The sequence below is a fragment of the Pungitius pungitius genome, chromosome 9 (genome assembly GCF_949316345.1).
Source record: "Pungitius pungitius chromosome 9, fPunPun2.1, whole genome shotgun sequence".
Taxonomy (NCBI): Eukaryota; Metazoa; Chordata; class Actinopteri; order Perciformes; family Gasterosteidae; genus Pungitius; species Pungitius pungitius.
The window spans coordinates 20,896,680-20,910,430 of record NC_084908.1 but is presented as its reverse complement, the minus strand read 5'-3'; the positions used below and the strand labels follow the sequence as shown (position 1 = coordinate 20,910,430).

The 13,751-nt window shown below is 45.9% G+C and overlaps 2 protein-coding genes across 5 annotated transcripts in view; both read right to left on the bottom strand.

Annotated features, from left to right (window-relative positions):
• lgals2b (lectin, galactoside-binding, soluble, 2b) overlaps positions 1–13,751 on the bottom strand; it is a 155,802-nt gene that overhangs the window by 96,507 nt on the left and 45,544 nt on the right. The window contains exon 1 of one of the 3 annotated variants that reach the window (XM_062564338.1): positions 10,505–10,566. The exons of the other annotated variants lie outside the window; for them this stretch is intronic. Coding sequence (XP_062420322.1) covers positions 10,505–10,551 — 47 coding nt within the window. The 5' untranslated portion in view covers positions 10,552–10,566. Of the gene's footprint in view, positions 1–10,504; positions 10,567–13,751 lie in introns of those variants that run through there. 3 annotated transcript variants of the gene reach the window in all.
• elfn2a (extracellular leucine-rich repeat and fibronectin type III domain containing 2a) overlaps positions 1–13,751 on the bottom strand; it is a 71,714-nt gene that overhangs the window by 39,104 nt on the left and 18,859 nt on the right. For both annotated transcript variants that reach the window (XM_037471889.2, XM_037471890.2), the window contains exon 2: positions 11,999–12,066. The gene's annotated coding sequence lies outside the window, so the exon portion shown is untranslated. The remainder of the gene's footprint in view (positions 1–11,998; positions 12,067–13,751) is intronic.

The window sequence follows — 13,751 nt, the reverse complement described above, 5'->3', positions numbered from 1 at the left end:
ATCATAGCAGAGAGTTCACGAGTGAGGGGAGCTAAGGAAAGACAGAGGAGATGGAGAGAAGCGGAAACCATAGATAATAGAAGAAGAAATGGGGAGGAAAGTCGACTCCGTCGTTACCGCACAGCTTACATTAAGTCTCAAGGGTTTCAATTTTTTTCAAGGGAAATGGATTTTACTACAGGATTTCACTACTTTGTAGGGTTTCCACTGTTGTTGGTAATCACGGGACCAACGGCCCAAACACCACCCAAACACCGTCCAAACACCGCCCAAAAATTGCCCAAGAACCGCCCAAACACAACAAGGGGATCAAGGAAAGAGATTTTGAGATGAGAATTTTAAAGTCATATGAAGACAGTGAAAGGAAATAAATTGGAGAAAATAAGACAAAATATAAAATAAACAGTGGGGGGAAATAAAATTATAAAAGAGAAGAAAGGGCCAGAATGAAAAGTAAATGAGGTACATGGAGGGTGAGGAAAGGAGAGCAGAGAAGGGATGAGCGTTGTGGATGGAGCTCTGGATGGAGCTCAGGATGGAGCTCTGGGTGGAGCGGTGAGGAAGAGATGGACCGAGAGCTAGGTGGCGTCAGACGAGAGAGGTAAACAACACACCTGAGAAGGTAAAAGACGCGTCTGAGTAACGCCATTTTGCCAACAGGCCCGTAGCCGGCAGACAGACATGAGGAATGTCAACCACAACGAAGTGAGAGGGTGAGACGAGGAGAAGATAGAGGGGGGGGGTGAAAAGAAAGTGAGTAATGTGTCTGTGCTGTCGCCCTAATGAGGCTCAGGTCTGCTTTAGGGACGCATTCCTGCATCTCAGAGCAAGCACTGCGACGAAGCGTTGTAATAATCAGTAGGGGATCAGTTGCATCCTTGCTGCAGGGTTTTGTTTTAGTTCAAATGACCCATCCAGTGAAAACAGAATGTGGGGGTCGAGGTCATGCAAATAAACATTTCTTTCACCTTTCCTTCTGTCCCCCAACAAACAAAGCATTTAACCAAAAAAAACATTTGAAAACAACCAAATCTTTATCCAAAATGGTTCTGCATTCATGTGCAGAGTGGGATTTTAGAGGCGTTCTGGTTTGGAGTGTGATTGGTCCATTCTACTCAGACTAAAGGCTTCGGCTGAATGGAGACCATAAACTCATGTTTGTACACTGAGGAAATAACTCAAGAGAGAAGTACAGTCACTTTCTCATAGACCTAGTTATAACTGGAGGGTTGGACGATTCCGACACTTTGGCATTGACCTTGCTCTTGTCTCCAGAGGATATATCCATCATAAAACGGATGGCCGAAACTCAAGTTTTGGAGTACTTTTAGGTCAGAAGTACATTTTAACTTGGTTCTGACTTAATGGTTACAACACGTAGTGGACGGCGTTGCTTGTCCTATTATCTCCCACCAAAACAAAGATGAAAAGTGAATTTCTTGACCTGGGTACGTCCTGTTCTTCTAAGTTATTTCCCATTTTGATGTCTTATTCGTCACTCATCTAGGGCAACACAAGGTGCCCTAGATAAGTGATGAGAAAAGGCCTGAGCTCTGCTCTGTGCCTGCGTCCATCATCTGTTGTGGATCGAGCCGCTCACATGGGGAAGCTCGCTTTGTCAGTTTTACACATAGTACTGAATACAAGTTTGAGCTTTGTGCACTCGACCATCGCAAACCTTTGCAAACCCACTCGTCTGGTGGTTTGGAAATGTGCATTTCCCGCTTTCCCTAACAATTAACCCCAATCTGATCCCTGTAAATGAATGTATCAGGTAAATGGATTTCAAACTATGACCTAACCTGTAGGCATCAGTCTTTGATGTCAGTGTCAATACAATTCATTATATTCATATTGTTTTTTCAGAATACTGAGAGAGAAACTGATCGGGGTTCAATAATGACGAGGCTGGGTTCATACATGAGTTATACATATGCTGAAGGAGACTGGGCTGTGAACTGCAGTATGGATATGAAAATCCTCCCGTGCATAGAAGGGCGGATCAGACATCATCTCATTTCTAGATATTTATACATTAAACAAACTGGATTTGGCAACGTACTTCCCGAGCTTCAAGCCACCAGTTTTACCATAATATATAACACACGAATGGATCCTAGATGCAGGCTGTGAATCGTTCAGGTCTTTGCAAACATGTCACATACCAAACTGTAAAGTCAGCCGAGTGTGGCCAATACGAGGCTCCAGCAGCGTGACTTACACACACGGAGAGCGTCTCATTCAAGTAAAAGTCTGCGTGAGTTTAAAAGCCAGCTCTCATTCAGCAAATGTCATAGATGTTGACTTCATTTGGATAATTCTGATTCTCCTCATATGCTCCTTTTTGCTTTTACAGAGAACTAAGATTGCATTTCTTACAGTGAAATAAAAGAGACCAATTCACAGTCTACATGAATAGGATGGATTTTTTTGGAGTATAATAAAGTATTGACAAAAAAAGACACAAACAATTTGCAGCCGAGGTGCTCAGAGGAAACATCCAATAGGAAATGCAGTTATCTTTTCACTAAAGTTTCAAAGAAATGGTTCCAACTTATATGTGTACACATAATCAATATTTTAACACAATTACATTTTTCTCCTAACTGTTGTGGTTTTAATCTCTTATTGTTGATCTGACCGACTCCACTGTGAGAAAATGAGGATGTGTAGCGACCGTAAAGCTGTAAAATGAATTGACCGTATATAGAAAGCGTCTTGATCAACGTACGGGAATAATGAGGCACCATGTGAGAAAGCTCATTAAAACACGGGTGTATGCTGAAGCCTAAATGTGCTGCATGTGCTCTGTTTACGGAGTCTTCAAAGGACGCATGATACCAGACGCTAATGATTTGTGATTAATTAGAGAACTTCATCGTCTGTCCTCAGCCCCCAGCCGATGACGTCCAGGGGACATGTGGACATTATGTTGGGCGCGTTTTCCTCAAATAACAACTCCAGTCATTTGTCCCCTTTTGATCCGCCGCTTTACTGTGACCTTTAATTACCTTTTCCTCCATTGATCCTGAGGGGCCCTCTTGTTTCATCACGGCTATCGATCCGTTGGTAATTTCATTGTGAATGTTTTTTCCTCATGTGCTTCCACACCACAGATGTGGATGAGAAGTGGAAAAAGTGCAGCCATGTCTTAGCCATATATTATCATATTATCATATGTATATATGCTAAATGGCGTGAAAAGTGTCAAGAGAGCAGAAGGAAATCATTTCTGCAGTTCTCCTCCTGTCCACCATTATTGCATCACCTCCTTTTTTATTGTCACACTCGGCGCCTCTTCCTCACTCTTTATTCTCCTCCTCACTCTTTATTCTCCTCCTCACTCTTTATTCTCCTCCTCACTCTTTATTCTCCTCCTCACTCTTTATTCTCCTCCTCACACTTTATTCTCCTCCTCACACTTTATTCTCCTCCTCACACTTTATTCTCCTCCTCACTCTTTATTCTCCTCCTCACACTTTATTCTCCTCCTCACTCTTTATTCTCCTCCTCACACTTTATTCTCCTCCTCACTCTTTATTCTCCTCCTCACTCTTTATTCTCCTCCTCACTCTTTATTCTCCTCCTCACTCTTTATTCTCCTCCTCACTCTTTATTCTCCTCCTCACTCTTTATTCTCCTCCTCACACTTTATTCTCCTCCTCACACTTTATTCTCCTCCTCACTCTTTATTCTCCTCCTCACACTTTATTCTCCTCCTCACACTTTATTCTCCTCCTCACTCTTTATTCTCCTCCTCACTCTTTATTCTCCTCCTCACTCTTTATTCTCCTCCTCACTCTTTATTCTCCTCCTCACTCTTTATTCTCCTCCTCACACTTTATTCTCCTCCTCACACTTTATTCTCCTCCTCACTCTTTATTCTCCTCCTCACACTTTATTCTCCTCCTCACACTTTATTCTCCTCCTCACTCTTTATTCTCCTCCTCACACTTAATGGCAACATTTCTTTCTCAGGGTTTGGTTTTCAATTTCTGTTGGAATTGAAAACATGCAGAGGTATGTGGCGGATAGGCGGATGTGGAGAACCATACCTGTCGGACAAATGCAACTGACAAAGGAAAAGGGAGAACGGGAGAAAAGGGGAGGGGGGGGTGGGGGGGGTGGCAGGAAATGAAACATAGAGGCAAAATAATGAAATAGTGATGAATGCTATTTCACAACTGAATGACGAAAGATATCCAAATGTGGATCAAATATTAAACCCCCCCCCCCCCACGGACTCCCAACAGAGGAAGAAGAGGGGGGGGGGGCTGATCTGCAGCTTCAATGTTTGATGTAGCAGTCATTAAAAGAGGGCGGGTCCTCCTGGCTTTCTCTCTCCTTAAAAGGGAATGATGTGTAATAATTAGTGAGGTGACAGAGTCTGAGTAACAGACATGACTGATGGAGACGAGCGTGTGAAGAAGACAATGAAATGAAGACATCGTTACAGAAGAAGAAGAAGACAAAGAGAGAGAGACTCTCAGGGCTTATCTTTGCTTCAGACTGACACATGTGTAGTTACACACACACACACACATGCGTGCACTCGGTGATGCAACACTGCAGACCCTCGGCTTTGTGCAGCTCTTGTAAATCTCAGACTAGTTCTCCAACACAAAGGAACTCACACACGAATAGACACAAACACACAGGAGCCAACGTAGAGCTCTTTGGGTGCTTATAGTCGCATCCACGCAGTCCTCTAAAGAGGAAGAACATCCTCCACGCTGCACACTGAGCAGGTCGCTGCTCACGGCCTTCAGAGGCCATGCTTGGTGGAGACGAGGGTCCTCGACCGCCTCTCAGTCTGCACTCAGGGTCGAGCTCACAGACTTCATGCTCATCGGCACGGCGGGACGGTTTCACCTCCTCGGTGACGCGTGGACTCTGCAGTATGGATTTGTGGTTTAACAACACCGACGTGTCACGAGCATGAAATATGGAGCCTTCAAGCACGAGAGGAGGAATCGCACGACACCATCGGGACCTTCACGTGAGGCGTGAGATGGGCGGAGCCTCCCTTAGGAGGGGGCGGAGCCTCCCTTGAAGGGGGGGGGGTGCAGATGTAAAAGGCCTGTGCACGACGTACGGTGGCTGCTGCACCTCATGGTTCCAGCGCACACAGAGTAAATCACACTCACACACACACACACACACACACACACACTCACACACACACACACACACACTCACACACTGACACATCATGAATCCCTGCAGCTGATGAAAAACAAATTTATGAGGCGTCATTTGTAGCCTTCTGACACTCTCACAGACACACACACACACACACACACAGCAATACCACTTCTCTGCATTTAACGTCCCGATCACTTCATTGCAGTGTAGCGGGGGCCGCGGGGGCCGGGGGGGGGATGCGGATGTAACGTCTCTGTTACCTCAGCCCTTTAATGCGGTTAGGCGTGTCACAGCCGAGGTTCACATGAAAGCCTTCCTGCGACACAGATTAGGCGCTTTTAACCATTTATGGGATTACGGGCGGCTCACCCTAAAGGCAGAAAGCCCCCCCCCTCCCCCTCCCCCCCGGAGGTTTGATCCCGCTGCTGTTTGTAGCTGGATGCTAAGCTATCGCGCAAAGCGTGTCATTACAACTGTATTGAATATGTGTCAGAGTTGGTTTGACAAATGATGCTGTGGTAATAGAAATAAGGCGTGAAGAGAGAACACGCTGGATAATCCTTGCAAAAGTATATTTTCAGTTTTTTACGTTTGATTTATCATTTTCACATCCCGTTGGACACCAACACTGTAAGGCAGCACCTAGTGGAACCCAAACCAGAGCCTTCTCCTCGACCTGAGCTACCCTCTGAATCGGCCTCTTCAGGTTCCACACACTGCATCTCACGTCGTGCTGCTGGGTCCACGGTGTCCCAGTGCCCAGCGGGTCATTCCTTCTCGACCCGTCCTCGTGGTTAGCGGGGGGGCCTTTTGACTTCTGTCCGTCTGTTTTCCGCAGCATGACATTTGTGCTGAGCTCAGAAGGAGGATCCTCTCTAGACTCCCAACATCAAGCGGTTGTCTCTCTTCCAAATGAGCCCCAAGAATCTCGTTATTTTATTGCCATCTGACTGTTTCCCCCACAATGCATCATGTGTGCGTCCTTGAAAACTGTTTTGCCCGGTTAAAGACATTTTAACTCATAATGTTGTGTTGAGGAACCCGTGTCAACATGTTGACAGGGGAATTTTCCAGGCATTGAAATGAGCTTTCTCCATTAGTTTTGGTTTACTCTCAGCGCTGATGTGGTGTACTTAAGAAATGTGACTCAATCAATGTTTCATTCAGCAGTGATTTATTTCTGATAAAAGCTGGAAACAGAAGCTCTCTTTTCTCAGACGGCTGTATTCAACTCGTTAGGCGATGTTTCTTTCTCCGCTAGTGCTCTTAACTCGATTCAAGGTCCGTTCTCGTGGGCACACTGACTGTGGTAAACTATCTTATTGAATTTGACACATTGGCATCGATATTGTCGGTTAGAATGCACTCTGCTCATCTGTTCCTATGTGGCCTGTGCATGGGGAACGTCGGTGCTTCACGAGGCCGCTGCAGGTCGCTCCTCTCTGCAGGTGTCGTTAGTGAATTAGCGGCAGGGTTGATTGATATTGTAATGGTTCAATCAATATCATTGCATTCCCCTCTGGCCACTGCTGCATGGACTCCATCACACGCCGTGCTCCCCGCACCTCCGGCTCTCCCAGCCTCTCTCCTGGCTTTTATGAAGCCATTCCTCATTGTGCCCACATTATTACAGCCGTATCTTTCCCACAATGCTCTGCTGCCTCAACGCTCACAATCCCTTGAGTTTAGGCTCACCTTTATTAACCATTTTATAAAAATGATAAAAAACAGACGTAAAAGACTAATTTGAGCTTTATATACCGACCGCACAGAGCATGTCTGACAAGTCCATGAAGCAGCGTATGTTTTAGGTCGGGGCTACTATGAGCGACAGGGCTCTAGCAAATACTGGACTTTCCTGGGGGACAGTAGTTTTTTTAGTGTTGAAGATGCTTGGCTTAAATTATGCTCCAATTAAACTTCAAACTCACAACATTGGAGACCTATTGTCGGCCTCCTGGATTGACGCTGACACAGTGAACAGGAAGTGAATGTCTTTAGACTGAGGAGGACGTAGAGACCTGTCAATCATTGTGTGGACCCTAGAAACTAGAGACTGAGACCATAAACTCATGTTTACAATCTTTACTGAGGGAATAAACCAAGAGAGAAGTAGAGTCATTTCCTCATAGACGTCTATGGGAGCAGAGGAGTCGCCCCCTGCTGGTCACTACACAGAAGTAGAGTCATTTCCTCATAGACGTCTATGGGAGCAGAGGAGTCGCCCCCTGCTGGTCACTACACAGAAGTAGAGTCATTTCCTCATAGACGTCTATGGGAGCAGAGGAGTCGCCCCCTGCTGGTCACTACACAGAATACACTTTATTCCTATGGGAATTTGCCCCCCGAATGATAGCCCCCCACCCCTCATGGTGACAGACAGAACTGAATGAACTGTAAGTCATTTTCATGACAATAGAAGGAATAACAAGAACCCCCCCAGCAAAGAAATCTCAAGCTAAATGCATTTCCTTTCTTGTAAATCCAAACAGCTTCATGATGTCTCCATAAAAGCTCATAAAGTATAATCGATCCCATGTTTCATATCGCTGGAGTCAGACAGCCACTTTGTATTCAAAAGCATTTTGTCCCATTCTATGTTGTGCTAATGCTCTCTTATTGTTATTGTGTCCATACAGAGGCACACAGGACCAACCCTTCTTCTGCCTCAACGTGCTTCTTTTCTTCATAGCGGACATGTGACACACACTCCTTTGTGACCTGACTTCCGTTCGTCCCTCCAAATGCAAACAGGGAGGGACGGAGGTGCTCGTGGTCTAGAGGGGCGGCGGGGGGGCTTTCCTGCTTCCAGCCCACGGCGGCGCTAGTGCACTAGTGAGGTGAATGTCAGGCGCAAGCGACCATTTTGAACGAAGGAGAGTGCGATGCGTGTGCACGGGGGGGGGGGGGGGGGGGGGGGTAGGAGGATCTTAAAGAACCCCCCACAGAGACTTGCAATGTTTTACATAATGCCACATAACATAAGCATACTCACACACACACGCCTCTTACCAGCAATGTAGTAAATGTCTGCTCAGCCACGGCGGCATACGTAACTCTTTTCCCTGCTTTGGCCCCCCTCCCCTCCCCCCTCCCCAGCTCCCCTCCGACACACAATGTCCATAATGATGATTCTCCATGAGACCATTCAAGGAACATAATCTCTTTTCACAACACAATCAGGCAAACAGCGGAGCGTTATTCCCGTCACTCGTTTCAGAGCCGCCACCTGCAGCATTCAGCTCGCCGTGTGTTTGGTAAATTGGTTTCATTGCACCTCATGTCGTGAAGATGATGGCTGCCGTGCATGTACGAGCATGGTGAGCCCTTTAACTCAAGTGGATTCTGGAGGCAGAGACGTCGTATCAGCTCACGCGATGTTATCCTCTCATTAGCAGGTTTGTTTATGGAATCCCAAAATGTAATCTTTGGTAATGATAGGATCTAATGTAGGTTATTGGGCCTGACAATTAAAACTACTTTCTATTTCTGACAATTACCTTTGTTGTCGGGCTGTTTGGGTCACACACAAGCAGACTGGTGCGAAAACACCAAATGACTCTCAGTGTCACCCACACAGATGTTTGTCAGTTTAATTTCCTCACTTGACCATCACTGGTTGGAATTGGACAGAGCTGTACTAGCAAGTAGCAAACATAACTCGATATGAAGGGTACACAGAGGTTGTGTCATCAGTGTCTCGTATTAGCGCGTTGTCGACCCGTTGTGAGCATCAGATGGCGACGGGGCCCCACACTGCACACCTGTGAAAGCACCTGTTCAGGGGGGTCCAACCAAACCATGTGTTTGAAGAAGCTGGGTCTTGTGTGTTTTAATGAGGAAATGAATGAACATCGAAGAGATCGGTGGACGATTAATCGAAATATCCAAGATGCTGCCGCTGTTTTTTTAATAATAAAATCCCAACGCCGATCGCACTGGAACCAATGGGCACCGGCCTCCACCTGACCCCCCCCCCCCCAACAATGAAAATTTCTGTGTTCAGCTGGGATGAGACCCGCCTCTGACGGAGGCCGCTGACCAAATGGCTTTTATCAGGATAACTCGGGGAATTCAATCCCACAAAATCATCTTCCCTCGACACATTCTCCACTTTGCAGGAGGCCGTTTCTTAATTTTCCATTTCCCCGAGCAGCGGCGGCAATGTTCTCGCCGAGGGTAAGCATACGAAAATCCAATATCGGTATTCGACTTGAGCTTAATAAAAGAAAATAATGCGTTTCCCTCCAGGAAGTGGGTGGAAAAACCCTGTTAATACGGCCAATTTACTGCCTCCTCTTAGTAAAGTGCGTGATTATGTTTCTTCACCTTTCTTGGTTGTTTGAGGTGAATCCAACGTTGTGTGTCTAGGATTCTATTTCTGTTATTAAGCTTTGGAGAACAAATACAGTAATTGGAAGCAAAGTAGTTTACGCTTTAATGTTCAATAAAGCTAAAACCATGTTGCGGTAAAAGTCATCGTGTACAACTTGGCTTTTTTTTAATGTTGTTTCATCATTTGTGAAACAAAGAGGGGGCTGCGTTTTAATGGAGTCAGAGCAATCTTCTGTAGCCGTTGCCTGGGGGAGCACAGAGGTTGCCAGTTCTATTCCCAGACCAAGCCCTCCTTCAGGCATGGACGGGAAGGGTTAAATTGACATTCTCTACCCCACCTGGTTGGAGGCTCTTATTCAATTCTTGCAAAGGATAAAATATCTGTGATGCAGGGCGTCTCCTTGCAGAGCTTTATTAATTCTCGAATACAGATCCTCCTCAAGTTTGCACATGAGCTCTACTTTCAAGTCAAATGGGATCAGATGAGATATTGTATTTCACGTGGGTGAGAATGGGAGGCGAGAGGTACACCCTGCAGTAAAATGAAACCATTATGACAGATATTTTTAAAATAAGAAGCCTCAGGAACCAATTTTTATGGAGAGCATCATTCCAGTCATGTAAAGAAAAATGTATCTTTGTATTAGTTATTCATTTTGTCTTCAAAACAACTTTTCCCACTCATCAAACTGGCCTTTGCTCTTCTCCAAATGACTCCTAAAGTCTTCTCTTCTCATTCTCATGTCTCTCGCGGCCCCCCAGCTGGTCTGGAGCAAAGCAGTCCTGTCGAAAACATTTACACTTCAAAAGTTCTGGAGAGAAGAAGAGACGGCGAGAGGGAAGCAAGCGGCAGAACTACCAAAGAGACAAGGAGAGACAAAACCAGCCAGAGGACGGGAGGAGCTGACGTGAGATAGAAATCCACGAGGGACTGAAAGAGAGCAGATTAAGGAATGGAGCATAGAGAGCAGGGGGTTGGAGGGGGAGGAGTGAAGGGAGGAGTGAGAGGGTAAGAACAGCTGTGAATCTCGACTGGTTGGTTTTGCTCTTCATCCATGTAGTTGTGGCCATTTGCTTTCCCGTTTCACACTAAACCTCCAGGATTGTGTGTTGGTCTCTGACAAAATGCAAGTTGCCTCCACCTACACAGGGAAGCCAACGATGTCTTGAATTCTGTGTGGTGACCAGCAGGGGGCGACTCCTCTGCTCCCATAGACGTCTATGAGGAAATGACTCTACTTCTGTGTAGTGACCAGCAGGGGGCGACTCCTCTGCTCCCATAGACGTCTATGAGGAAATGACTCTACTTCTGTGTAGTGACCAGCAGGGGGCGACTCCTCTGCTCCCATAGACGTCTATGAGGAAATGACTCTACTTCTGTGTAGTGACCAGCAGGGGGCGACTCCTCTGCTCCCATAGACGTCTATGAGGAAATGACTCTACTTCTCTCTGTATTCATTCCCTCAGTCAACGTTGTAAACATGAGTTTATGGTCTCATTATGGATTCATCAACACGGTGCAGTGAGGCCAACGTTCAGTACATGGAATCGCTGCATTATTCCCCCAAAGGGCAAAGTCACACAAACAAAAGGACCGTGAAGAGTGTTAGAAATAAAGAGCAGTGGAGACATGTCCATAAGCTCTTGTAAAACAGCCATCATCAAATAATCAAATAAACTAAAGGCAGATGATTCTCTGCAGTAGACAGATTTACTTTGGATAATTATCCTCCTCACTGCCCAAATCCCACTTCAAAAAGACTTTTTCTCCCCCAAAGCACGAAGCACGTACTTACCGCAAAGGAATTTCATAAGACTGTTGATTAATTCCAGGAAGTCAGTTATTACCTTACTAGCTGTTCAAATATTTGACTTTCAAACTGCATTGACTCTATTTTAGAGGAAGAACTCGTTATTAATTGGCAGCGTCTTACTGATTGTCTTTTGGATTTCATTTTTTTCCATCACAGTAAATAAATGCGATCCATAAATCGATGGATCAGACTCTGGCTGCATACTCGGCTCAGGCCTGAGCTTTAGAATCATTGACACAATGACAACACAACACAACTGCCAAAGTGCTTCTTTAGTACCAGCTCCTCCGGCTGATTATTTACACACAAGGTTGTTGTCTGCCACCCTGCTTTCTGCTATCAGATAGTCCCGTCCATACAAGCTGCCTCCTCCCTTATGTATCCAGGGAAACAGGTTTCCTCCTGGATTACGTTCTCAGTTTGTTTAACGATGTAAATCCAACAAAATGACTTCAGATATGTTGTGTGTCATTCATGCTACAAATAGGAATATGAATAAATCCACCATGACTCTGGGGTTCACTCTCTTGGCAGACTTTCATGGAGTGTAATACGGGAGAAAATGTGTTTGTCAATATCGATGATGCAGATTACTTTAATAGGAATGTTGTTTACGGACTGAGATCTCAAAATACTGTGATGGCTTTACCAAAAGAAAGGCAACATAAACACAAATCCAGCAATCTATAACCAGGAGAGCTTACCTGTGTGCACACCTGCACTGGCTGCAGCAGCGTCTGGAAACACGGCCAGCGAAGCGAGTAATGAGCACCTGCAGAGGAAAGCAGAGAGCAATAGTTGGTGAGGGGGGGTTGGAATAGATTACAGGCCGTCTGGATGACTGGGTCTGGACTTGAATGCGGGAACACCGCACAGAGGTGAGCACCTTCTGCCTCCTCAATGGATCGGCATCAAGGACCAGGACGACTGGAAGACCGCACGAGTCCGAGACCTGTTCACACTGCAAACGACCTGCATCAGCGTTATGGATATCAAGACGATGAAGACATCGATAAGAACCAAAGGCGATGAAGACATCTTTATTACAACATGTGCTCCCTCTGCTCAACGCCAGCATAGCTGCTCATTATCAAACGATTTAATGCCATCCTGTATGCATGTGGATAGTACAAAGCTTAGTGAAGTCTTCTCTTTTGAAACCTTTGTTCATCATGAGATTCTTTTCACGTTTCATCATGAAAAAAAAGAATTCTTCATGCGTGTGAAGTCACCTGAGGGTTAACCTGTGCCGATTATCACGGTGCCTCTGTCAACCTGAGCCGCCGGCTTTAGTGGCGTGCGAGCAGAAGTTGTCTGAAGTTCGATTTGAAAAGCGACCGTAGGAGCGTAACGAATAGAAACCAGTGGGGGAGGGGCTTCAGTGTTCAGCAGACTGCACTCGACAAAACAAACAACAACCTCTGGACTCAAACTGATCACAGCCTATTTTTGTTATTGGATGCCACTGCAGTATCAATATGCCGTTTCTTATCCCTCGTCTGTGTAATTTGCTGCATCAGGATTCTGCCGCTGTAATCCCAGACTGTGGTCGCAGGTGGATGCCTCCTTCCCCTTTTCACGCAGAAACAAGATAAGAAGTTTGGGAGCGTCTCGTCTCTGCTTTCAAACCCTCTCCTGGCTCACTAAGTGTTCGCCGAACAATCAAGATTCTCCGCTGATAGCGTTGCCCCGCCAAGGGGTTTATCTTGATTACCATCCAAAAAGCTTATATTCGTAATGGGAGTTTGGAATTGATTTTGTATCCCCGTGTGGAGCCGAGCAGAGTGAAGCCGAGCGGATCGGTTGGCTGCAGATGGAGAACAACCCGACTCTTCAGAGACGGAGGAAAGATGGAGGCCGTGAGGGACCAAGGAGACATCAGAAAACAGAGAGCGATGGAGATGGGCCACAGAGATTAGAAGGTGACAATCAGACACGCCGGCCACTCTTTAAATTGTCTCCTACTGACTCGCCCGGTTGCCGCCGCAAACGCTTCGCGTGAAGACTCTTTCGGTCGTATCTTAACGGCGGCTCCGTCTCCCCTCAAGCCTCCGCCATCTCTCCATTACTGAGTCACCTCTCTCATTTAACAATCTAGCCACTCGGCTAGTACCACTTTTCTCGTGCCACCGTGTCACCTCTCCACCGGTCTCCCCTTCACACCGACGTCGGTTTCACATCATCCATCTTTCTGCTTCTCGTGATCTAATTTTGATTAAATTCTGGAAGCATTAAGCTAATTTGTGTTTGAAGCATAAATAGAGAAGAAAACAATCTGTGGCTTCGTCCCATCCTCACAGTTATTTTTCACATCCCTTAATTGAAAGAGGGAATCAATTGAGGAGATAAAACCAGTCTCGAGATTGAATTTGATGGAAAAGATCTTTTCATGAGGTGAGCTTTTTCAAGAGGTCGACAGGTCAGCAGAGAGAAGCGATAGTGGAGGACCATGTGTCT